This window comes from Mesitornis unicolor, unplaced genomic scaffold (genome assembly GCF_000695765.1).
Source record: "Mesitornis unicolor isolate BGI_N332 unplaced genomic scaffold, ASM69576v1 scaffold3925, whole genome shotgun sequence".
NCBI classification, from domain to species: Eukaryota; Metazoa; Chordata; class Aves; order Mesitornithiformes; family Mesitornithidae; genus Mesitornis; species Mesitornis unicolor.
This window is the reverse complement of record NW_010186030.1, coordinates 52,553-79,061: the sequence shown is the minus strand read 5'-3', so window position 1 is coordinate 79,061 and position 26,509 is coordinate 52,553. Positions and strand designations below refer to the sequence as shown.

Below are 26,509 nucleotides of genomic sequence, written 5' to 3'. Positions count from 1 at the left end.
GGAAAGAGATTAAATGACCAGTTCACAATCCCACTTCAGTTTTTCTAATTTGAAAGTCACTGGTGCAATAAAAACTGTTTTCCAAGTGTTCAATTTCTACATACACTGTGTTTGACGATGGCTCTACAGAAGGATTTCTTGGTTGGTGCATGATGCGAAGGATCTACTAGTAACCTCTAAATAGAGGAGTTTGGGAATCTAGTGGCCTTGATGAGTATTAAACTAGATGTGTATCAGTTCAATCCTTGGGCTGTTTTTAATTTGCATTTGCTTGGAGTTTTCAGTGAGGTTGGTATTTGCAAGATGTAGAATGCTTCCTTGCCTCAGAACAGAGCGCCAGAGGAAAAGTTCTCTTGCCTTTGCTCCTGAGCTTCAGGGCTGGAAGGCAAAATAATTAGTTCTACACAACTAGGAATAAGTCACCCAGGTTGAAGCATGGTAGTGCCTGACAACTGGTAATGTTGGAAAAAAAGATTTCAGTAAATCATACTTGATCAGGAAATTGGTATGCAGAACAGATTCTTCCAGTGTACGCATATCTACCCCTACAGTAAGCTTAGTGTTGCTAACTTACCCAGAGATTGTTGTTTTTACCCAGCAAAACAAGTACACATGGCAAGAATAAAGGTTGTTAACAATCTAATAATAGTATATATGATTTATTTTTCCATTTTAGAAGTTTTGCACTGTAGTATATATTTCCTAGGTTTGTAGAAGATTTCAGAGGAAATTTATCATCTTCCAAGTATTTGAAAACTAAATGGTGCTGGTTCAATCCTTGTCCCTTTTTGTTTTCCAGAGGGCGTGGTGATTCCATTGCAATTTATTTCATCTTTTTGGGGAGAGAAAAGAAAGACCATGTTTTGATTCTCTGTTTTATTTCTATCCGTTATTTAAGGATTAGTTCAGAATTACTTTTGGTGGGGGGGTGGGTAGGAAAAAAGGATGGTAAAAAAATACGACGTATATTCTTTTTGAAAAGGATTCTTAAACTACTTACAAGGACATAACAGCAAAATTCTTCATTAATTAACTATATAGGTGAAGTATAGACTATTCTTTGTTTTTTTTCTTCAGATTATAATTTTGGAAAACCTATAGTTTAGCTGTTAGGCATTATAGTACTGCAGGTTTGGGAGAAAAATGAAATAAAGGCAATTATTTTATTGTTGATTGTGATTTCATAAAGGAAATTTTGCATCTGTTTTTATACAAGTGTTTCAACTTGAATATATCAGTCAATCCTGTTCTAGTTTTCTGTAGTTTTAAGGGCTTGTCCTTGTTGGGGACCACCAGTTATCTGACCCTGCTAAAGGCACAATTGGAGGTGGAGTAGGATTTTAGGTAGTGCCTAGCTATTAGTGTAACTTGGACCATTTCAGTGTACCTGCTGTTTCCTGGATGATAACTAAAAACTTCATTCATTACTCCAGACTGAAAAGTATTCATGTGAACTGAAAGAACAGACAAGTTCACCCATTAGATTTTTTTAAAAAATATTTTATTTGCTATGCACGAGGGTGGAGTTGCAATGGGAAGAGTGCAGCGGTCATATATAGTACTGCCATACAGCTGTCATCTTACTCAGGTCACAATAGACAGAGTTACTTAAACATGAAAATGCATGCTGTGTTTGTGCAAGTGCTTGTGCTTTCTTGGCAAGCAGCTTAATATATGCTGAAGCTGAATTATTTATCTGTCTCTTGTGTGCAGTTTGCTCACAGCAGAAAGTCACCCTCCACTGTCCCCTCTTCAGCCAGTGGGAGCCTTTTCAAGAGTGTTTCGCCTCCAGAAGTAAACAGGAGTCTAAGAATAGCTCACCCTTCTTTGTAGTATATTTTCATGGTTGGCTGTCCAAACAGCCAGCCTGTCTAGACAGCTGACGGCACTGAAACTCCTGAGGTCAAAAACAGCCACCACTTAGGCTGCTCCTGGGGAGGTTGCCTCCTCGGGAGCGATATGTGTGGGTGCCAGGAGAACTTTTCAGTCAGAACTAGGAGGGTTCTTTCTGAAGCTCCATGGGCTACAAATGGATGCTACTGAGGCCTTCAATAACAGATATGGGTGTATAAAGAGTGAATTTTCAATACTTAGCTATTTCTGACTCACATGATACATCATGAGTTGTGGTTTTTTGGTGCTCTTTAAAATTTGTTTTGTAGTGTCATTTATACTGTGCCCAAATTTAAATATTAAGAGTAACTTGGAGGCCTAATACTTTTTTTTCTGATAGAAACTAATGACAAAGATAAACCAAAATCAATTTCAGTCCATTCCTTAAAAAAACAGCAACAAAAAACTTACATAGTTCTTCTGCTATCAGAAATAGCAGTAATACATAGATTATATACAAAGCTGAATTGTAAGTTTACATGTGCTTGCATAAGATAATTTTTTTAAAACCGTGTCAAGCATCTTATACCAGGAAACTCCTTCCATGGCCATGGGTTTCAGAGGAACATTAGCAAAGGTTCCCTGAAGTAGGTTGTTCTTCCTCCTAGCTTCCACTTGTAACACTTTATCATTATCTGTGACTAGATTTCCAACCTCCTGCAAAGTCTTTTACATTTATCATTATGGATCTAGATTTTTCTAAAGCTATGTCCCAGGTGTAATTTTAATAGAGACAGCAAAGTAGTATGGCTGTGTCTTAATAGCCAGTTGCTCTGTAATCACAACAGCTCAGTTCTCCCAGGATTGAAGAGTAAAACACAAGGATAGTTGCTGTATTTCCGCTAACCAGTTGTTGCTTACTGCTGTTTGACTGGTGAGGTGAAAAAGCTAGTTAATGCTTTAATTTAGTTTACTAAATACTGGACTAGATAACCTTTGTGGTTGTCTTGTTACATTTCTTCTTATAAATGTCTTTAAAAGAGTATCTTGATACAAGTGTTTTAGAGGTCAGTACCTTATATGCCATGTCATTCGCCAGTTTGCTGATAAAAGAACTCGTCAGCAACAGCAACAAAAAGGAAGCAACTGAGAAATCTTTACCCAGTTTAATCCATTGCTGATAAATTTGCTTTCAACAGATTATCATAATGTTAATGTGTTCTTTCCTTGTGATGTGTGTATATGCATAAAATAGGTTTAGCATTAGGTCTTCTCAGTCTGTCAAAAGATACATTCAGAACTCATCAATTGGTTGAATTCTACACTGTAAGAAAACAAGTCTGATACGTTTTCTATCCAGGATATGTCACTTTGTGTTAGTCTGCCATATAGTAAACCGACATGTATGATGAAAAAGCAACATGCCAGTACAGTAAAGAATGTGGAAATACTTAAAATACTTATTCACAACTTCTTAATTATCAATGCCTTTTTTAGTTTATATCTGCAGTAATGTTTTTCTCAACTTTATTCCTTTCTTATTGTTAATGGTAATCATCCTTCAGTCACACAGTGGCCAACATCATCAGAAATTAGAATCACAGAATCACAGAACGTTAGGGATTGGAAGGGACCTCAAAAGATCATCCAGTCCAATCCCCCTGCCGGAGCAGGAACACCTAGATGAGGTTACACAGGAAGAAGTAATACCCTTTCTGTGTTTATTATTTAAATATTATTTAGACTTTCTTGCTCTGAATTCTTACCTGGCTATTGGAAAGGTTACTGATGCCGCGTTAATATTGGATGATTTTGTTTTCATTGCGTTAGGTTTTCATGTAGGATTATACAAACTAGGCTCCTGCCTACTTCCTTTACTTTAGGAATATTTTTAAGAGTTTAAATTACTCCTAAGATATTTTAGATGTTTTTGCTTGCTGTCTTCTTAAAATTTACTGCTTTTCTTTAAGATTGAAAATCTTCAAGAACAATTGAGAGACAAGGAGAAGCAAATGAGCAGCTTAAAGGATCGAGTGAAATCCTTGCAGGCCGACACCACAAACACGGACACTGCCTTGACCACGCTGGAAGAAGCACTGGCAGAAAAAGTGAGTGCAGAAAGCCTCAGTCCCTTCCTCCTACGAATAACCACTCCAAAGCCGACTTTTTTGTGTGCTGCCCGGACTCTGCGTATGAGACATCCTTGACGCAATGCCAAGTTGACATCCTTTGTCTCTGAGGCCCGGGAAGGGCTGGGGACAGCGCCGTGGCCACCGCAGCACGTCCCTCACTAGAGGGCACTGCAGGACGTGCCGAAGGGCGTCCGTGCAGCTCAGCCCGTTTTTAAAGTTTTGCTCCATAAAATTGAGTTGTAGTTCCCAATATTGAATTAAAATGAATAGTTATGTATTCGGCTGTATTTCAGTCTGAATCTATTTTGCAGCTTTATTGTTCTCATTGTATTTTTTATGCTTGTCCAATTCTCAGGAGAGAGCTGGCTGAGGGAACAGCCTTGTCTGGTCTGGTCTGTTCTGGTGGGCCTGCTTTTTGGAATTACTGTACTTTTTTTTTTGATTCCTGATGAATCAAAGTTACAGCTCCTTTAGTCTGTCAGGTTCTATAAGTTTAAAGCTATAGTAAAGCTTTGCCTGAAGTTGAAGAATTCACTTGTATCCTTCAGCTTCCAAGATAACCAAATCTCCATTGGTACCTGGTGTACAGAAAAGTTGTTTTGTTGCTTTTTCTTACTGCACATCAGTGCACTATACCCCTTCCTCTCTCTGCAGACTTAACTGTACGTTTTGGAAAAATAAGATTTAAATAAGTAATGAAGCAGTGTGCAATGTATCCTGGTCTAGATTAATTTTGATTATTAGAACAGGATGAACTAAGTTGAACTAAGAGGGATTTTCCTCACAGAGTGCTTTCTTTTGTCAGGAAAGGACCATTGAGCGCCTAAAGGAGACACGTGACAGAGATGAACGAGAAAAACAGGAAGAGATTGACAACTACAAAAAAGACATTAAAGACCTGAAAGAGAAAGTCAGCATTTTACAAGGAGATCTCACAGAGAAAGAGGTTGACCGGCAGAATTAATGTCTTGTGTTAGAATTGTTTGTTGTATGTGTATGTGTTATTTTTTAGGTGAGGAAACATGTTCCTTTATAGTAATGGCCCTTCAACAAGTTTATCTAGTAAAATACAACATTTGAGAATTTTTCAATGCATAAATATTTCAGAACCACCTTTTCATGGATAGCGTGCAGTCCCCTTATTTGCAGCAGTTAATCGTATTAGTAGTGGATGACCAGTGGTCTATGATAGCATTTACTGGAGCTATGCTTATGGACAACTGAAGGCAGAGAACAAGCTTGTTCCTGTCTAAATGTGGGGAGGAAAGGCCAAAGGTTGATCAAAGCCGTGGGTGCCAAAAGCATGCAGAGAATGTTTATTCCTTTATGCAAACACTGCAGCTTGTTCATTTGACCCTGAAGAGTCCTTTTTTGATAATTAAGTTGATTGTTGGCTATAAGCCAGCTGGCTGGGCAAATTAACCTGATTATATTAGAGAAGTGTAATTCTCTATTCCTCTCTTGGAATTTAACATTCAAGTTTACCTACAATATTTTTTCAAAACTCAATCAAAGTAAACAATACAAAAATATGCACCCAGGAAGTACTAAGATTTTTGTCTACATAGAAGTCAACATTTGACAGAAAGAAAAAAAACAGCACAAAAACGGAGAAGTTGAGATAGGTAGCATGAATCGGTTTCGCTCTGTAGCGGCTCTATGCAAAAAAGTTTTGAATGTTTTCAGTTTTAGATACAGTGGCCAAATCATCTCACCACATACGATTTTTAAATATGATTTTATGTAAAATGATTTTTTCTTAAACATGACAGTCACAGTTCGCAGAATCTTCCACCTTACAAAAATACTTATCATTAATTTATAAAAGGTTTTATTTTGATCCAGAAAACCTGAATTAAATCAAGCTGTCTCAAGTTGGTGACATGAAGATCTTGACAAAATACAATGTTCTGAGTTAGATCCTGAACATAGTGTGAAGGGATAGGAGGAGAATAAAGACAAAAAAGAAACTAGCTTTTGCACATTAGAAGTGTTTACTTGACAGTTATTTTACATCTTTTATTATAGACATCCTTACTGGATCTGAAGGAACATGCTTCATCCTTAGCTTCATCAGGACTGAAGAAAGATTCAAGACTCAAGACGTTGGAAATTGCATTGGAACAGAAAAAAGAAGAATGTTTGAAGATGGAAACTCAACTGAAGAAGGTAATCTTGCTTCATATTTATATATGTGATGTAAATATATTTAAATAAAATAAATTCATTGTTAGACAATTGGCCATGTCTACATAGAAAGCTTTGGGTCTTAAGTTTTAATTCTGTGAATTGCTTTTCAGCAAGAGGTGTGAAGTTGTGTCCATGAAAATCATATTACAAGCTAAGCCCATCAGAAAGAAACTACTGCTAATAATGCAGTAGCAGTGCTGTTGACTTTTTTTTTTTTTTAACAGGTACTAGGAATTAAAGACTTAGTGTGCTTCAGTCCAGTTCATAGCAGTAATTCTGCCATCAAACTGATGTAGCAGCTTAACATTTCACATATCAGTTGTCAATGCATGTAGGTGTTAATGTGATAAATTCAGCTGCGTGATTGGCCCAGCCCATAGAAATGCATAAAAACAAATGAAAAGAATGTATCACCAGTGAAGTCTGCAATCTTTTGTTTTAATCTCATTGCCGGTCACAGCTGATGTATTGGTAGGAGTTTGCTGTTCTGAAGGTTAATACTCTTTTACAAGCAAGCTAATGAATTTGAACAGAATCTTCGGGTTATGTTTGCATTGTAAGCCTTCTTTAATTTAGCTGTGAGTAGCAGAAATACTGCATTGTTTAGAGGAACATTGATTTGATTTTAACTTTTTGATTTTAAAAGAAGAGGTGATGAAGAAGTACAAAACACACTAACCAAAATAGTGATAAGACTTATATTTGTAAAGTCAGAAAAAGGAAAAAGGCAACACAATTCTTAAAGGAAATATAAGTCTCAGATTGTGGAGTTCTAGCTGTTTCTTTACACCTACCCAGGAAACAAAGGAGTGTCCATGCTGTAGTCTGGAACTCTGTGGTAGTTATGCAAATGAATGTGAGATCAAATTTTGAGTTATCCGGTAAGGCCTGTTTAGGATTTCTCTTGTGTGGGTGCAAGGTGGATGCTAATGCACCTGAGAATGCTGTGTAAGTGAAACTCCATGTAAGTGTATCTAGACCCATGTTTGTCCTTCTTTTTAATGCTATTACACAAAATAAATGGTTTTGTTATTCAGTACAAAGTACAAGTAACAAAGTACAAAAGCAGGAATAGACAGTTTTGCATATTTAATCGTTCTCACAGGCTGTTTTCAGTGTAAGTATTTAGTAAGTCCGGAAGGGACTTTTCATTTGGATTCTCTGTCATGAATTCCTGTTTCACCCTTTGTCAATGTGTTACTGATAATGAGTTGAAGACTATATATTGTAGCTAAGATTTGCCAAAGATTGTTACAGCAATGGGATGATCGTGTTAGTTTGTAGGTAGACAGCTGCAGTGGAGGACATTGTTACAATTACTTTTTTTTTTTTTTTAAAAAAGAAAGTACTAACTGGGAGAGCATTTAACAAATAGGTTATGAAAAACCAGTTGTGGAAATTAAATTATTTAGGGAATGTGTCTGTATATTAAGCATTTGTAAATGTACTGATTTTCACTGCTTCCCCTGTGATCACTTTCGTCACTATAAGCAGTGATTATATCAGTAGTATAAGCAGGTGGGGAGATCTACCAAAATCTGGTGAAACACTGCTAGCTAAAAGATGAGCATGCAGTTAATTTGCACTGTGATGACAGCTCTTAGTTATAATTTCTTTAGGCCTAACTCTGCTCGTTCCGTTTCGGAGAGGATTGTGCTTAATAGCTGGTATCCAGAAAAATTACATAAGGACACCGAGCCATTTCATAAAACCATGTATTTCTGTAGTCTAATCTCTTGGGGAGTTTTTCAGAAAATAATTAAGAGGGTGAATTATCCTCTTGAGACCCTTTTTATGAGGGTTAAAATGGGAAAATAGCTCAAATGTAAAGAGCCCTATTAACTGTACAGAACAGCTGTGGGACAAATGACTGTATTCTTAATTTGGTTCTGAGAAAAGTAATGAAAGTAAGTTCATTATATTGTAAACAAGAATAGATTTGCTTCTTCCCATCCAAAGATGGGAACCCCTTCAGTCAGGTTGGTTTCAGTTCTACAAGCAAGCAAAATTGTTACCCTATCATTACCTATGTGAAGGATTAAGTTCTTCCATAATACCATGGATATCTGCTCTTCTGCTTCAGGCTTTGTTACTTACTAGGGTATTTGGACAATTTTTTCCTATGCAGAGACACCAAAGTGCTCTCAAGCACTACTCAAGTCCTACTGAGACAACATCATGAATACCTTGTTCCTTTTCAAAATACTGTGTAACGTTGGGCTACTGCATTCTTCTTACTCAAGGGAAAATTCAGATTCAATTGAAAGGTTTCTGGGTGTTTTTTGTGATAAAAATCAGTCCACAATGGCTTTTTATAAAGCAGTCAAGCTCTGGGACCCAGATATGCTTTCATGTATTTAACTGTTGATTTGCTTTCGTGAAGCTGTGTGGAAGAGCCCACTTCTACCACTGATGCCCCTTGCTTTCTAGAACCGAGTCATGGTTACTCGTAGTTACACAAGAAAATAATAGTTAGCAACCACTTGAATATGTTTTATACTTACTTATGAGCAAGTTTAGATATTTCTCTAATAACCTTTCTCCAGCTGTTTTTATTTGCCAGTATTTTTTGTCCCTTGCAGAAAAGTAGAAAAATGTATTTTTAAAGGCTTTCTCTCCTTAAATGCATTACAGATATTTATTTAGGGAGTTTGATGTTTTCAAGGTGGATTAGTTCCTTGTCATCCTTGAAACAATTAGGAAAGATAATCCAGCTCCAATCTGAAGCTTCTAAAAAACTCAGTTTTACACATCTGCACTGTTAACCATTGCAAATAACTATCGCTATTAACCTTAAAACTAATAGCTACGTAAGAGCATTCAGTTTTAAACTGAGTTAAAGTTTTTTTATGTTGAGTTTCATTACATTATCTTAGTGCTGTTTTGCATAAGACACAGTCTGGAATAACCCTCTTGTGTAGCCTTTAACAGTAAATTGCAAAAAGCTTTTTCTTTTAGGTTGTTTCCCTTACAGTTTGACCAGAGATGTGTCTATCATCAGTCTTGTTTCCCTTGACTCTTATTTCCACTGAACGGTTTGAGTACTTTCAGTTAAGTCTGTTAGCCTTAGAAGTTAAGAAGCTGACAGAAGAGAGTGAATTGGACTACTGTTAAGCCATTAGATTAAAAAAGATTTGGGCAGTCCTTGGAAAAAACTCTTGCTAATCTCTAAACAGTGAGCCTTTGAGAAATCATGAACAGCGCAAGCTTCCACTTTTTCTTTAAAAGGCATTTACTCTTACATAAACTGGAATATTGTTAACCAAGTGGAGTGCAAGGTGCTGAAAAGTTGCTGGTACTATTTTTCTTTCCATGTAAGCAGTCTCTAGTGTCTGATTCTAGATGTCCGCTTCTCATTGTGACTATTCCTTTTTGTGCTAATGATTATATTAATGCTGTAGTGAATAAAACTGCAGGGTTTTGTGTATTCAGGGTTGCACTTTTTAAATAATGATGCTATAGTTATGCAAATCTGTGTGCTCAATGTTCTAATTATTCTACAGTTACTGCTTCTGTGCTCAGTTGTCAGCCTGCTGCCAGCAGGAGATACTATGGGAGATTCTGAATCCTGAAAGCAAGCTGTAAATCCCTGTTGAGTTTACATGGTCTAGTGTCCTGCTTTAAATAGTCTCCTTTTTTTGCAGAGATTGAATCATTAGAGGGAAATTGTACACAGGGGATTCTCTCCCTGTTTTCTGTGAAATAGTTTCATGCTGTGTAGTGTTGTTTGGTTTTTTTTCCATTAGGAAGCTCTTTTTTCAAACATCTATTTTAATGTAATAGTTTTATAGTGAAAAAAAATTCTTCTATCTTTTTTTTCAGGATACTCTTTTTCTAGCTTTTCCTGTCTTGTCTTTTCCAGCCAATATGCTTTGTTTCATTTTGGTTTTCTAAGCTGGGAGAGACCAACGAATATTAGAATTTGTTCAAGCAAAGATGAGAAAAATGAGTGGATTTTTGTCTTTCTTCATTTCCAGTCCCTAGTTTTTCTCCCTATAGATATTTTCTTTATTTGAAAGGGATCAAGTTTAGAGGAAAGAAAGAATCCAAAACCATATGCTAACAAACTTGTCTTTGGTGCAGTTCTAGGAACTCTTCATCCAGGAATGTTAGCAGTGATTCCCTGCCAGGAAAATACCTCTAGATTCAACAGGCACACTCAGAGGATGTTTTTTTCTGCTACAGTGTTCTTCCTTCAAGTTCAGGAGGATAATATCTTTCAAAAGACAGGAAAAAATGATGGAAAGAAGTGTTGACCCAAATTCTGTGTTTGCCAAGATTTACCTTGGTTACTCTAATACAGACTCTGGTGCTTTTTATTTTTGTGAACGTGTATTTCATTCCACCACTGAAAATATTACTGATAATACTGGTAGATGAGATAGAAATACTACTTTTTATTCTCAGCTGATGATTTGTTTTTTCAAAGAAGGGACAATAAATGATGTATTCAGTGTAGCTACCAGGGAAAATCAGGATCTCTTGTAAAACTAGAAGTCAAAACCCAGCAGCTGTCTTCAGTGTTCAGGCAGTGACAGTTACTGAATTAGTTTTCTAAACCATTTAGCTATATTGTAATTGATATAAGTGAACCACTAGAAAGTAAAATCCTGCTCAATCTGTAAAACTATCATCTGTAAACCCAAACACAGGACTACCTTAAGTATTGGAGGGCTGGACAAAACTGCTAAACTGAGAAAAGCAAGATCAAGTTTGGAACTTGCATGAGTTCCAAAACTCTTCATGTTTCTGATGTTTGAAAAGCTGGTTAGTAATGCATGCTAAAACCACACCTTTAAGATTCTGTCATCTTAGTAAATTAATGTTACAGTTATTATTTTTAATTCTTTTCTTGTTGCATCTTTTCTTTTTCTCTCTCACACTGTTCCTATCCCAATTTTTCCCCATCTTTTCCTATCTTCTTTCTCCCTTTAGCACCCTGAAGCTTTACTGAGCCATCCATCCAAGGCAGTAAGTTCCCCTGGCAAACTGAGAGGCTGTTGCCAACTCCATTTAATTTTCTGTGTTGTATGTGTATTCACCTGTGCTTTTGAGTTTGGGCCAACACACAGTATACTGGTGAATTACTTTAGTAGTGGGTCTGGATAGTATGGATACCAGCACAATGCTATGATATATCTGACCAGTCATGCTCAAAAAAGCCTTCCAAGTTGTTTTTATTTTTATTTTTTGGCTGTGTTGGTCTTCATTCGTGTTTGGACAGCTTCATTTTGTGCCAATGGTTTTGTTTCCCTTAGCTGCAGTTGCTGCAAGTGTCCTGTAGCTTTTCTTTCATCTCCATTGTCTGTACATTTCAGAGCAAGAATGTAGAATTGCCATGCAAATCAAGGTTCTTGCATGAAAGTATTTTGTAACACCATGTACAGCAGCGCATTAGAAATAATAATTAAGTTACAGCAAGTAAAAGATTGCTTGAAAACTTGTGTAACCATTACCACTGGAACGATGTCAGTTTAATTTTGGATCCTATTGCCAGCCGTCTGTTTGATGTCAAAGAGCACTCCTTTCAAAGAGTGTTTGTATAGTAATATCTTGACATAGCAAATTATGTAATTCAAGGTGTTTTTCATCAGAGGTTTCTTTTGTGACTTTGTGCATAAAAAACAGTGTTACAAAACTTTCAGAAGGCTGATGTGTGTGTTACTGTTGTCAGTGTTCATGGTAGATGTAGCTGCCTATCCTGGAAATCATTGGTGCTTTTACTAGTTCAGGTTTTGTGACATCCCATATTGGAAATTATTTTAATAGGGCAGACAATACAATGCATTTATGGGACGAGACTTGGGAAGAGAGTTCTGTGTGCAATAGGAAAAAGTATTTTGTTAGGACTATCAGAAATAACAACGAATAGTAACTAGGGCATAAAGACTTTTACACTTCATTTTGAGTTATTTATTATATGTAAAACCAGTCATTAATAAATATCCTAAAGTATTTGGTGCACAAAGATTAGAAAAAAACCTGCATTGTTTTCTTAAAGGATATAAGATTAGTGGTTGTGGCATTTGAAGGATTTCATTATTTAGTATTTCACGACAGATTATAATTTTCTCCCCAAAAGTATTGTGTGTTCAGGTATGAAAAGCAGACTCAAGACTTTTCTGGTAAATTGATACATTCCTCAAAATAATTTGCCAGCCTCCTAACCTGTAGATTACACTGGTACAGTCTGTTACTAAACTTGTTTATGTATCCTATTAAATAGATTATTTTATCAATTGTTTATGGTTTTGCAAAACCTTTTAAATCTTTTAGCTGAAATTTCTTACATTGTTTGATTCCGTCTGAGATTTTGTTTTTTTTGAAAGAACCTCTCTGCCATAACAGCTCACTGTTTTCAAGAACAAAATATAGAAAAATGTTGGTTTAAATATATTTTTATACACTATTAATTTTTTTATTAAAAGATTTGGTCCTTGTACCAAATATTTTTGATGCCCCTGTTTAAATCTGTCTAAATTGGCTGACGATTCAATGCACTGTCTATTGGTCCATGCTCAGTAGAGACATAGATTAGCAAGGAAACTTCCCAAAGATTCCACCTGCACCGGTTATATCCCATCCTGGAGAGGTAGAATGACCTTTCTGGTGTGTCTCTGCATTGCCACAGCCTTCTCTTTAGGTCTGGTCATTTGTGCAGGCAACAGCAGCATGAAGCAGGCTGTTCACCAAACATCAGGGTAGCTAGGATTACCAGGAAAGTTGTACTGAACCTGGGACCCAGGGATGACATGGTTTGAGGAGGGGGTTGCATATGGGCAGAAGACATGAGATTACAGGTGCTGTTGGATATAACTAACTCTAAAAAAAAGCCCCCAAACCTGGAAAAAAAGTGGTAGGAAAAGGATGAGAACTGGTAGATTAGTGGAATCTGCCTGGATATGAGGAGTGAAATTTGAACCTGGCTAAATAATGTTGATAAAAGGTTGGGGAAATGAGGTATAGTACAAAAGGACTGTGCTTGGTGCAAATAGATGGAAGAATTTGCGCCCAGGAGAGCATATCCTTTACAAAATATTTAATAGCATGCAAAATTTCTGAGACATTCTGAGTAATTTCCCCATTACTCTGAAGTCTGAAAATACAAAACGTGGGATTGAGTTGTGTGTTTTATTCCACAGTACGGTATAGCCAACATAAAGAATAAGGTACAAGAGGCTGTGTGGTGCCTTTTAAAGTTCCTGTGCTGTTGATTACTCATGACAATGTCAGCATCACCTCATGCGGTGAAAAGTTGGAGGTTTTTCCCACTGATTTTCTTATATGCAAAAAAATTAAGTTTATGTACTCTACCCCTCCCAGAAACCTTGTTGAAGTAGCATTCATTTTGAAAAATAAAATATCCAAAACCTTGGAAATGGCCGATGCAACATGGTGTGGCTTTTCTCATTTTATATTGTAAGGCAGTTGTTATAATATTTTATAACTACATTATTGTCTGCCAGACTCTTGCTTTCTTCAGTACTGGGTGAAAAATGCTCAAAAAATGAGCCAGAGTTTTATAAGGAAGATGATGATAATCTAGACAAATTAGGTGATAAATTATTTTTTAAATAGTAGTGAAGCATTGAGAGTCTAAGGGAGGATATGTTTGCAACTCAGTGTTTCACCTGGACAACAGGGTTAATAACACATCCTCATTTCCCACTGGTGGTGGGAAGTAGCCTACAGTCATTTTTAGAATGACATAAAGAATATTGGGACTTTTTTTTTCGTAGTGTAATTTGTGTAATTTATAGTGAATAAAGCATAGGGCCATACACTGAATATCAAAAAACACTGAATATCTGCTTGTTAGTTGAGTAAATCCCTTCTGTGCATTGAATGAAGCACTGTAAAATAGTAGCCTTTGGTCTTGTGAGTAAAGCCTGGTTCAGAGGGGGCTGAAGTAGCTTGCAAAGACAGACATCATCTGGGCATTTCCCACCTGTCTTTGTCCACGTTTTGTGTTGGCATAAGTTCCAATGAGACCAAATCATTAATGTTGAATGGCAACTATGGGAACTAATGTCTTTCTGAAGAGATCATTCTTATCAGTAGTGGGTTTTCTCAAGGCATCTTTCTCTTATTTAGACTTTCAGCCTTCTTCACTAAATTACTCCAACCAAATACTTGCTTATTCAGTGTCAAAAGTTTACAGTCACATCAACAGAGATGAACCATTTAAAAGATTTTGTCAGTAATAATATAAGACACAACTCTTTGTGACAGATTCGAGTTTTTTCTGGTACATAGCATATCAGAGAATTCCCTGCACCTCTAACTTCCAGTACAGCCTATTTGAAATGCTGTTACAGCACATGGTGTTTAGAGTGTTGGAACTAAAGGAGGAGCCAGTCTGATTGTTTTTCAAATTTATAACTTTGTTGAAACTAGTAAAGACACAATAGAAGGCAGCACACACTTTTGATCACTTGAATTGCTGCCTTCACAATAGGAAAAATAAAGAAAATGGTTTTATGTGTTTGTCTTTTGCAGTGAGTAGTCATAATATATTTTTGTATTTGTGTGCATTTATTATTTTCAGGAGACATGAGGCATGCTTGGAGGTAGGAGAGTGGATTAAAATAGCATTTTAGATTCTTGGAACCTCTGCTTTGTGGCCAAAAGTTCTTGGCAACATTTGTATATGAAATGTTAAACTGAATTTGCTGTCTCAATTCGTAGGTAAAAGTAGAAAGTGTTTGCTGTGAATTATTTTCTGTTTTATTTAGTTCATCTTTTAGGAATATTGATTGGAATGTTAGTCATAATGGTTGGGATTTTTACTTACATTTTAGAACTTTTAAATTAGGTCTTTGCTATGGTTTTCTTCCCTGCCTCTGGTACACTTTAAGCTGTGTAAGATCGCCTTTCCTGTTTGTAAAGACTTTTTTTTGTCACGAGTAATACCAACTTAGAAAATTATTTTAGATGTATTTTGTTGTGTTCTCCTTTCCATCTGTAAATAGTGGTTATTTCTGTGAAACATTGGTCATCATTGTTTTAGTTGTAGAAGTTGGCTTTGTCAGCTGATTTTCTGTGGAAGCAATAGAAGTTATAGTACATGTATTTGAGGAACAATCACTCTTTCTTTTATTCTTCAGGTACCTGAAGCACTCACCCCATCACTTACCACATTCCAGATGGGAAATGATGGCTAAGAGCAGAAAAGCAGAAAGCTGCTAAATCACCTCTTAGTTTATAGTCACTCTTAAGAACTTTAAGAGCATATCCAGAGTAGCGAGCTTAAACTATACTCAGTCCCAAACTACTTAGAATTCAAAATTAAATTCACACTGGCAATGATTAATACTGATCAGATGAGCTTTGCTAATACAAACATGGCTTAAGAAGGTGCTTCTTTCTAGCTAAAATGTAACTGTTTTTCTTGTGTGGATCAATGCAGAATGAAACATGCAAGTTTGATTGTGCTCTTGAAAGTAGCTTAAATTCACACTGAAACAGTCGTGGAGAGCTAATGACAGGGTTAGTAGTAACAGTTAAGACGTATAAAATACCCTGTAATCAGGTAAATTCAGTGGTCTGTGTAGACATGTCTTTTCTTATTTCTCATTTGTCAGAGGAGAAATAGCAATGTTCCTTTCACCCTAAGCAAGCTGCTTTTTCAATTTCTTTAATATTTTATCATACTTTTATACATTTTCGTATTTTTTAACTATATTAAGAAGCTGCGGATTTAGGAATACTGTCTCAGACAGAGGTGAAAGTTGAACTTACTGAAATGCCCTTCTTACAGTCTCTTAATACCGCAGGAAATGTCAGTGCATTTGTTATTTTAAAGATACATTCCATTTCAAAAATGAAATTACCGCCTTATTTTTGAATTTTTGTACACCTTTGGTGGGTGGGTGAAGTTGTATGTAGGGTTTTGACTCTGAATATAGGAATTCATTATTTGTGTTTAACTTTCTTTTTGGTTAAAAAAAACCACTGACTTATTTTGCACAATGTTGCATTGGGAAGGTTGCCAATTTCATCTGTTCCAGATCTTGATGCGAGTTTGTGGGAAACCTCTAAATACATTGGTTTTCTCTCCTATACAATAAATGAATCCAGTAGGATTTTAGATATGGTCTTGTAACACGTATTTTGTACATAACCCACAAAATGGACCAAAGTCACTCAGTCAGTAATTCATAACACAGGAAGTGGTCTCCAGTTTACACCATGTCGCATAACGTTCTCTTTGTGTTAGGTGAAAGTGTCCGTACTTATGTGCATTATATACAAATAACATGTGTTACGTGTCTTAACTAATAATTTATGTCCTGTAAATAGCCCTTTCGTTCTATAAGAACCAGACACACTGAGTTGTTGGCTAATTTTCTAAAAAAGAAAATTGATTTCCTCTTCTCAGTAGTGTTTCTTGGGTTGCAGTGGAGATGCTTTTATTAGCACAGAGTAGTATAAATCAGGACTGTCCTGACAGTAGAATTGCATTAGGTCTTACAACTTACTTTGAATTGGAGAGTTTAATAATCCAGGCTAACAGCCTAGCTTTGCTTTTTTAAAAAAAGTTTTTTGATTATCTGATTATGTATTTTGGATTACTTTAAAGAGCCTGGAGGAGTATTTGTTAAAACAAACAATTTGAGATGTTGGAAACATACCTAACCAGTACAGAAGAATTTGGGCTCTATGTCTGGTGAAAACCAGGCTTAACTCTTTACATAGTGTCTCTAAGGAGAATATAGATGCTCCCAACAGATTTATTAGATACCTCCAAAAAAAGAGATTCTCAGTTCCTGCTAAAGAGTGTTTGGGAGTGAAGGATGGAGTTTTTGTTTGAAATTCAGGTATAGTTGAAAAGGAAATGAAATCCAATATTTCAGATTTCCTGCAGGCTGGAAATCCCAATAAGGCATTTCAGGAGCATCCACCCACACTTCTCCTTCCAAAGCAGAGTTTGTTCCCTGATGCTTGTGACTGTTCATGGATCTGCCATGCTCATCAGTCTCATTGCTGCAATGTCCTCTTGGGGTCGTCATCACCTTGGCAACACATTGTTTAGACTTTTGCTTGCCTTAGAGAGTCCTTTCCAAGTGCTTTTAATTCAAAGTGCTTATGGGGCAGTAAGGAATTTGGAAGCATAAACAGTCCTAACTCCGAAAGGTTTCTCAGAACATCCAGGCTCACCAGGGATGCACTTGGAGCTGAGTCTCAGTCAGAATAAGGATTTTCAGACTTGCAGCTCAGTGACAGCTCAGTTTAATATCTTTATCAATGATCTGAGTGAAGAGATTGAGTGCTCCCTCAGTAAGTTTGCAGATGACACCAAATTGCGTGGAAGTGTTGTTCTGCTCAAGGGTAGGAAGGCTCTGCAGAGGGACCTGGACAGGCTGGATCGATGGACTGAGGTCAGTTGTATGAGATTTAACAAGGCCAAGTACCAGGTCTTGTACCTTGGTCACAACAACCTTGTGCAATGCTACAGTCTTGGGGATGAGTGGCTAGAAAGCTGCTTGGCAGAAAAGGATCTGGGGGTGCTGGTTGACAGTGACTGAACATGAGCCAGGGGTGTGCCCGGGTAGCCAAGAAGGCCAACAGCATCCTGGCCTGTATCAGAAACAGTGTGGCCAACAGCAGTAGGGAAGTGGTTGCGTCCCTGTAGTCAGCACTGCTGAGGCCACATCTGAAATATTGTGTTCAGTTCTGGGCCCCTCACTACAAGAAGGACATTGAGACACTGAAGTATGTCCAGAGACAATGAAGCTGGTGAGTGGTCTGGAGCACAAGTCTTACGAGGAGCGGCTGAGGGAACTGGAGTTGTTTAGTCTGGAGAAGAGGAGGCTTAGAGTAGACCTTATCACTCTCTATAACTACCTGAAGGGAGGTTGTAGTGAGATGTGTCTACTAGGCCTCTTCTCCCAAGTAACAAGCAATAGGATGAGAGGAAATGGCCTCAAGTTGTACCAGGGGAGGGTTAAATTGGATATTAGGAAAAAAGTCTTTACTGAAAGAGTGGTCAAACACTGGAACAGGCTGCCCAGGGAAGTGGTGGAGTTACCATCGCTGGAGCTGTTCAAAAAACGTGTAAATGTGGCACTTCAGGACATGATTTAGTGGGCATGGTGGTGTTAGGCTGACAGTTGGACTTGATGATCCTAGAGGTCTCTTCCAACCTTAATGATTCTGTGAGTGTGACAGAGGAGCAGCAGGGTTTGACTTGAAAGTCTCTCAGAAGTCGGGAGCCTTTTAAGTCGTCCTTAAACACATTGCCTCAGGAAAGGGTTCTGTTCATCCAGGGTCTGTGGTTGGCCACTCCCGCTGAGATCTGACTGGAAGACCTGGGAATTGCCAGGCATTTCATTCTAGGATAAAATACTGTGAAGGTTATCCAGCAAGAAAAAGAAAGAAAGAAAAAAAAACAAACACCACCAAAATAAAACCCTCTAGCATCAACCCTCAGACAGGCTGTTGCAGGGCCAAGGCCCTGAAATATGAAACGTTCCAGTATTTGGACAACTCAGATCCATCCCAAGGTCCTAGTCCCAGTAAAGATGGGCACCAAGGCTGCCTTCAGTCCTAGAATATTTTGCTCCTAGATTCTCTTGGATTTCACTAGAAAGTGGCCTTGGCTTTAGCAGAGCTAATTGAAAACAAGAGACTTCAAGGCAACAACATTGGGGTCAGTGAAGGGCTATTTTCCTTGTCTTATTTTACTGAGTAACTAAACAGATTTAGCCAAGTGTATTTTTGCTGTTACTTGGATTTTTGGAAGCAGTAGCTTCTAACCCTGAGGTTTATGCTGCTGCAGTTCTGTCCAATTACCTTTAAAGGCAACAGAGTTCTATACTATTGGATTTAGACTTTCTGTGCTTTGTAGTAGAGTATTGGCAGCCTGTAAAACAGCTCTCCACAGCTGCACATGGAGGGCAAAAAATCTGTAGTCTTATTTTCTCTTGTAAATTTGTTTCAGAGAAGAGAACGGCCTTGAGTTTGTAGGCAATCTTGGCCGGTAGAATAGCTCCAAACCTGCTATTCACTGAAGCAAATTCAAGCAATTCTGAAATAGCTTTCATTGGTGTCAAACAGCAGCTCAAGATCCTAGAGCAGAGAGGGAGGGGGAGAATGAAAAGATAGTCCTTAGTCTGTTGATTTAAACTCCAGCATAAATACCACCTTTTCATAGAATCATTAAGATTGAAAAAGATCTCTAGAATCATCAAGTCCAACTGTCAGCCTAACACCACCGTGCCCAGTAAACCATGTCCTGAAGTTCCACATCTACACCTTTTTTTAACACCTCCAGAGATGGTGACTCCACCACTTCCCTGAGCAGCCTTTTCTTTGTCTCGAAGATGCTTGGAAACTGTTGAATTAGTTTTACTAATAAATTAGTGATTTTTTATAACAAACCAAGCCATTAAAGAAAATAAAAGCAAGATCTTCATTGCCGTCATTTTATCCTCAGTCTTCTGATGCTTTTTGTCCTCATAGCCTGATTTTTTAAAAAAAGTATTTCCTAGTTAACTAGTTGAAATTATTTTCATTGGGTAGCCATACTCATATTAGTCCTAGTATATAGTCCTAGTATATATTCTTTCTTGGGTTGATTCTGCTTGAGATCAAAAAATCACTTAAATTATTTTAGACTGAATTAAACAAAAGTAAATTGTTTCTGAATTTTTATTTTCCTAAAAAGTATTTCACCCTCTTAAAAGTAGCATATGCATTGTATATTTATTTCTGTGTAGTAATAATTCTTGCCATTTTGAAATAGATATCTAGATAGTATTTTTGCAATTGTCGTAGTACCTGTAAAATATGTATATATACATATATGCACACACACACACACATATATATATATATGTGAATGAAGTGACTTTTCTTGAACTGTTTTCATACAGGCTCATGAGGCAACACTGGAGGCTAGAGCTAGCCCAGAGCTGAGTGATCGTATGCAGCAGCTAGAAAGGGAGGTAACACGATACCGGGAAGAATCTAGCAAGGCTCAAGCTGAAGTGGATCGTCTTCTGGAAATCTTGAAAGAGATGGAAAATGAGAAGAACGATAAGGATAAGAAGATAGCGGAACTGGAGAGGTGAGAATGGTATATAGTTACTAGAGGAGCAAAACGTTGATTAAAGAATAACTTAGTCCATTTTTCTTGTCTTAAAAACTTTTGAGTGCCTATTTTGGGGAAATCTGTTCAGCATTTTTCTGCCTTCAGTTCTTTATTTTGGTAGATTGCAAGCAAAAAGGTGTCTTACTGTATGCTGTCATTACCTGGCTGCTCAAAGATAGGGCTGATACAGATAGAACGAAAAGGGTAGCTAGAGCCGTAAGGAAAGGGAGATGGTAGGAAAAGTTGACAACACTGAGTAGCAATTTATTCTTTTGATTTAATAAATTTCTTAGGCGTGGCTCTCCAAATGAGAAATCGAAAAATTTACTGATAAGAGCTTGTGCACTCGTTACTCAGGTTCTTCTGACAAATGGCATTGAAACTCTTTGTACTGGTAGGGACACAGATAAACTTTGGCTCATATGAAGCTGAATGAACAAATTTGTTTTTGTCCAAACAAAATCTGATTCACCACTTTTCAGCATTTTCTGTCTTTCTGTTGGAGCCAGGGTGGGTGCTCAGGTATTTTTTTTCTAGACTTTAATGTCCCAAATAAAAATTATAATTTATTATGATTCCATGATATTTGAATCACAATTATATGTAGTAAATCTTAGGAAAGACCCAGAACAGATTCTCTTTTCTGTAATTTTCTCCCTTTACGGTGGACCAAGATGGAGTTTCTAGGCAGTAATACTTGCTTGGGGTTTTTTGTTTACCATTCACAACGAAAAATCACTAACTTGGAACAGCAAAATGGAAATTTGATTATTCCCATTTGCCTTGCACCAGAATAGCATTTCTAATTTCTATCTTATCGCTATTTAACTGCTCTGCATTTAGTGTCAAGATGATTAAGGGAACTGGGTAAAGGACATTTCAGGTTCTGTATGATGCAGTGATTTTTCTTCATTCGTCTGATGACAGTCAAATTATGGGCCCCTCTGAATTATTTGAAAAACTTCTAAGAAGTCCATTCTTGTTTCCTTGAAAGTGACAGAGCTCTGAAACATTTCAACTCATCAGTTTTCTTTAAGTTGTTGGGTTTTTTAATCAGAATTCTTTATACCTATGGTGTAAGTTTGAATACCCAAAAGTGAGGGTATGTTCTTTTTAACTGTCTTCCCTTTTTTTCTAAGTGATAAAAATTTCAGCCCATTGATACATGATGTATTCAGCAGAGCATTCAGGCAATAGGTTGATAGAGTAGGTGCATTTAGTATAGACTTGAAAAAGCTAAATAGTTACGAGTCATATTTGTTTGTGTAATTTCTTTGGTGGTGCCCATCTTGAGTGTGACGTTCACCATGTCATCATCTCGGGACATGCAAGGTGACAAGGGATCAGAGTATAAGCAACAAACTTCTGTTAGAAGTAAGGTATGAGGAAGTATATTCATAGTGCCTTATTTTTTTCTGTGTGCAGATGTAATTATTGGTTAGGAAAAGCAAGTCAGAAATACTCATCATGCTTCAACCTGATTCCTAGAGGAGACTGGGATGTCACGAAGAGAATTTTCCTATATATATACTTTTAATGCAAGTCTGATTTTTTTTTTTATTACATTAGCATTCAGAAACTCTAATCAAGACTGGGACTTGAAGTATCAAACAGTGAATAAACACATATAAATGGCCTATAATCAAAAGAGCTTATAATCTTAAAAGCAAAAATAACAAAGAAGAGAAATGAAGATGAGCTGCCTGTTCTTTTACAGATACAAGCATTGGCACCCAGTCTTCAGAGAAATGGAGAGGATGTTTTTCTTTGAAAAGATGTAGTTCCAGAGATCTGCAAAGCAATTATTGTTTTTCATGCTACAGTGGTAGTTTCTTGCTGTTTCAGTCACAGACCAAGCTCTTACTGTATCAATGAAAGCATAAAACCCCCCTATTGTGGTTTAGGCCTAACTGGAAACTGAGCATCACGTGGCCACTTGTTCACTCCTCCCCCCGTTGGGATAGGGAGCAGAAAACGTAACAAAAGGCTCGTGGGTTGAGACAAGGACAGAAAAGGATCACTCACCAGTTATGGTCGAGGAAAAAATAGATTTAATTTGTTACCAATCAAATCAGAGTAGGATAACAAGAAACAAACACAAATCTTAAAAAAAACTTTCCCCTGCCCTCCCTTCTTTATGGGCTCTACTTTACTCCCAATTTCTCTACCTTCTCCCCTGCAGTGGCATCTGTAACAATTTGGTGACTACTTTGACTATTCAGTGTTATTCATTCCTCTTACCACTTGATCTTTGCCCTTATTAAAAAAAGTAGAGTGGTCCTCTTCACTTTTTAACTTGCTGTCTTTTCTACTACTACAAAGATAACATAAAATATATCTGCTTTTATTTCTAGTAACTAGAATAAGTATTTCATTTGTGTCAAAGGAAAGACTACTATTACTATGTGATTACCAGCAGCCATGTAAATCAAGGGGAGAAAGGTCTAAGAATATTCATGTTCTCTAACCACTGTAAGTGGAAATGGAAAAGGTCTTCGAGATCTAGAGAGCTAAGGTGTTGGTGTGGTGCATTAGCAAAGTATCAGCACATGAAATGATTTTTCAGAGGAACTGTGATATAATCACAGCATTGGAGAAAAAGATACAAGGTTTCAGATATGTTGTCATGAGGTTTTGACGAGTCATTTCTCATTTTCTGAATAACTGTTGCAGTTTCTATTTGGCCTCAGTTGTTTTCAGCTGCTCCCTCAAACCCCAATTCTCTGGAAGCTTGCTTTCTCCTTGTGAGTTTTTAAACAAAGCAGAGATTTTAACATGCCTATTAAATGTATAGGTTGGTCTTGGTTTATCTACGATGCTTGTTTATGAAGTATTCTTTCATGGCTGAACTGACATATCCAGACATGTAGCATGGATGTTTTGGAGTTAGTCTTGGTTTCCTAAAAAAAAACAGATAATAGTTCTTCCTAAACTGTGGTCCATGCAGAGTGAGCTAGAAATTATCTTGACTTCTGATGCTTCTACAGCTGTTCAACCTCTGCTGTGCAAAGAAGATCCCTAGTGCTTGCAGAATCACTTGTCAGCAAGCAAAATATTGCTGTGCCTATTGGGAACCGTTATTATTTAGCATGGAGCAAGGTGAGAAGAAATAAGTCACATTCAGAGAACAACTGTACTAACGAAAATGGGATTTTTCAAGAGAATATCTCCCTGGAGTTTTCCTTATGGTAGTTATATGTGACAACTAGACTGTAAGTTGTCAGGACAAGAGAAATAGTAACATGGTTTCATCCATAGAAGAGAAGAAATGAGTCATCTATTAGGGAGGTATGTACAGGAGAAGAGAAAAGAAGAAAAGGAAAGAGGGAAGGAAGATGAAATGAAAAGCAGAAAACTGTTCTTTTAATCCTTTTCAATGATGGCAAAGCTGCCTTCAGTTAAAATTAAAATAAAGAAGGAAATGCTTCCACTCTTCAGTAACTGTTGCAATTACTGGGTGGGGGACATTGTTTTTCAGCTGTGAATGGGAGGAAAGATATTCAATACCAAAGTATTAAATATGGTGCATGCTATGCAAAAGTTTGAAAAATACTCTGGAGTCAACATGAGATTGAAAGCACAAGCTCATTAATTTATATTCTCTGTGGGCAAGATTTTGCTTTTTCATATGGGAAGGTGGGCCATAAGTCGGCATTTCTTCTGTGGGTGAACAGCCCTATAAGTTTTGTTTCTGTCCCCGAATTGTGGTGGTGTAGAGGGTTTTGTCTGGTTATTCACTTCCTCTATAACTAACTGTTTGCTTTTTGTATTGCCATTCCACAACCTCCTGTCTCTCTGTAACTTCTCATTTTGTGTTTTGTTTCCTTCCTCACTTTTTCTTTCCATTCACACTGTCACGTCCTGGTTCCCCGAGTTGTTTTGTTTCGTACGTGCGGGGGTTTTTTTGACTATGCCTTTTCTCAGAAAGCACGCCTCCCGCAAATTGCACCCTCCCTACCAGGTGTCGGTCCCTGCACCGCAACACGTAGGGGGGTTTGTGTGGGACTTCCTGGGAAAGTGAGTGCTCTATAAGGCTTCTGTTTCCTATGGGGTGGAATGGCACCGCTGGCTGCCCGGCTGCTGCTGCTGCTGCTCTTTGGGTCTGCTGCAATTACGCTTTTTTTTCTTAGGTCAAACAGGAACTAGTTCTGTCAAGTACACGCTCTAACAGTCTCTGCGTTCAGCTCATGTCACGGTGGCTATGACCACGGTCCAAAGGAGGTTTGCTGCTATTCTCCCTGATTTAAACTCGACAGGAGCTATGGCTTTTAATTCTAATCCTCTTACTGTGTTTTACCTTTGGTTCTAATCTCTGCTATCAATTCTGCCTGAACCAGATAAAACTCAAGTGTTCTAAAATGTGTCATTGCTAGAGGTCAGTATTGTCTTATTCTTGAGTTTTATTGTGATTGTTATCCTGTAATAAGAAAAAAAAAACCAAAACAAACCCAAAACAGAAGATAAAAGTAGGAAAAATAATGCAGTTCATCTGGTACATGGCCACCACAGGCTTCAGACGGGTAGTTTACACACAGAGGCGTTTGTGTGCGTATATTCTACAAATAAGAACTGACTCTATACTTGAGAGGTGGCAGTAAATATCTGTGTATATGTTGTTTCAGAAGCGAGCACTGGCTGAATTTATATGGAGGTCCATGAATATATATGGAGGTCCTGGCTCCAGTTACAGACTTGAAAATGATTTTAATTTGGCATGCTCACTGCATATGATAGGTAGTCCTTGTAAGGATATAGGACACTACCATTTTTTTCCTGAAGGAAACTTGACTTTGATTTGAGAACAAAGGAAGACAGTGCCCAGCTTGGGAGTACCAGCAGTCCCATTAAGGACAGTGGGAAATTATTGTTATTTTAAGAGAGAGATTTTGGGGAGTTTTTCTAAAAAGAGTTTAAGGATGCCCTTTTCAAGAAGAAAGCTTCAAACTTTTGGTGTGTAGCAGCCGAAAGGTATGCTTCTTATCTTAATTATTTCTCCTCAACAGTACATAAAAATAAAAGATTAAAAAACATAAGGTAATCCCAAAGGAATGCTGAAAAATGTGCGCAGTAGAAGAAAGTATCTTGCTCTCTATGTCTTTAAGACAGTGATATGTTTGTGTAGTGGTCGGTGAAGGATAGATGAAGAGAGAAATTATCTGCATGTTCCATCAGCTTTATGGTTTCCTAGAATCATGTAAAGGAAACTATACTAGTAAATTACTTAGGCCCTAAGCTTAAGTCAACAATTTGAAGTTAAAATACATATTTTCAAACCACTACTCATATATTGTGATAATTCTCTTTGGTTTTCAAGTTGGTTGTTTCTGTGAATTTTTAAATTAATTTTGTAGATAATTCCTAAACAAGAACCACATCAGGGTATGTAAGTAATTTAAAGTAAAAGGTACATTGTCAAATTAAAGAATAAAAGGTGTTTATAAAGTCATAATCATCCTGATTAAAGTTAGCCCTGAGAGATGGTATGACTGTAATTCTGTATTGTAACTCATTGAAGTCCTCCAAAAATACATTGAACTCTGATTCAGGCATAGGAAAAACTGAAATAATGAAATATTACTTTAAAACACTAATCAGTTTTGGCACCAGAAATCATAAAAGCAAATTGAATATATTTATCTCATGGTTGCTTGATATCGTTACAAGGCAGAATTTGTTGCTGTGTTTCTCATCCATTTCCCTCAAAAATCCATAGCTAAAGCAAATATTAAAATTCTAAGGTTAATCACTTAAAATTTAGGACGTTCCAAAATTAAGATTGCCATGTAATTTTAATTCACCTCTTATGTGAGCCTATGTACCCTACAGTAAAATGATACATTCTTAAACCATATGAACATTTTTTTTCCACAAGAATGCTGCCTTTGATGTGTGAAGGATATAGCTGAAATTGTCCCCAAAAAATCCAGGGTGAGGCTGACACCTGTTATGGAAAATTTCAGCACAATTTGTTAATATTTGGCAAGTAACTGAGTACAAGGTTTTGTAATGGAAAAAAGTGGTAAGGCCTGTAGTTAGTCCAGCTCCACCCCTGAGCACACAGATCTATTGAATATTAAGATTCACATATTTCCAGGCTAGGAAATGAAGAAATTTCTTCTTAGTCTTGCATTCTTTTCACGCAAAATATACATTAGGCCTGAAGTCCCACGTCAGGTATCACAGAGAAAAAAATAATGCATTTTATATCAATATAACTGCTCAAAGCAGATAAGATTGTAAGATGCAGGCACCTTTACTC

The 26,509-nt window shown here is 37.2% G+C and overlaps 1 protein-coding gene across 1 annotated transcript in view; it reads left to right on the top strand.

Annotated features, from left to right (window-relative positions):
* The window catches only part of ERC1 (ELKS/RAB6-interacting/CAST family member 1), a gene marked incomplete at its 3' end in the record, with an annotated part of 160,902 nt that overhangs the window by 89,755 nt on the left and 44,638 nt on the right, over positions 1–26,509 (top strand). The window contains exons 8-11 of the mRNA XM_010185010.1: positions 3,804–3,941; positions 4,771–4,911; positions 5,994–6,134; positions 20,033–20,226. Of these exons, the coding sequence (XP_010183312.1) occupies positions 3,804–3,941; positions 4,771–4,911; positions 5,994–6,134; positions 20,033–20,226 (614 nt within the window). The remainder of the gene's footprint in view (positions 1–3,803; positions 3,942–4,770; positions 4,912–5,993; positions 6,135–20,032; positions 20,227–26,509) is intronic.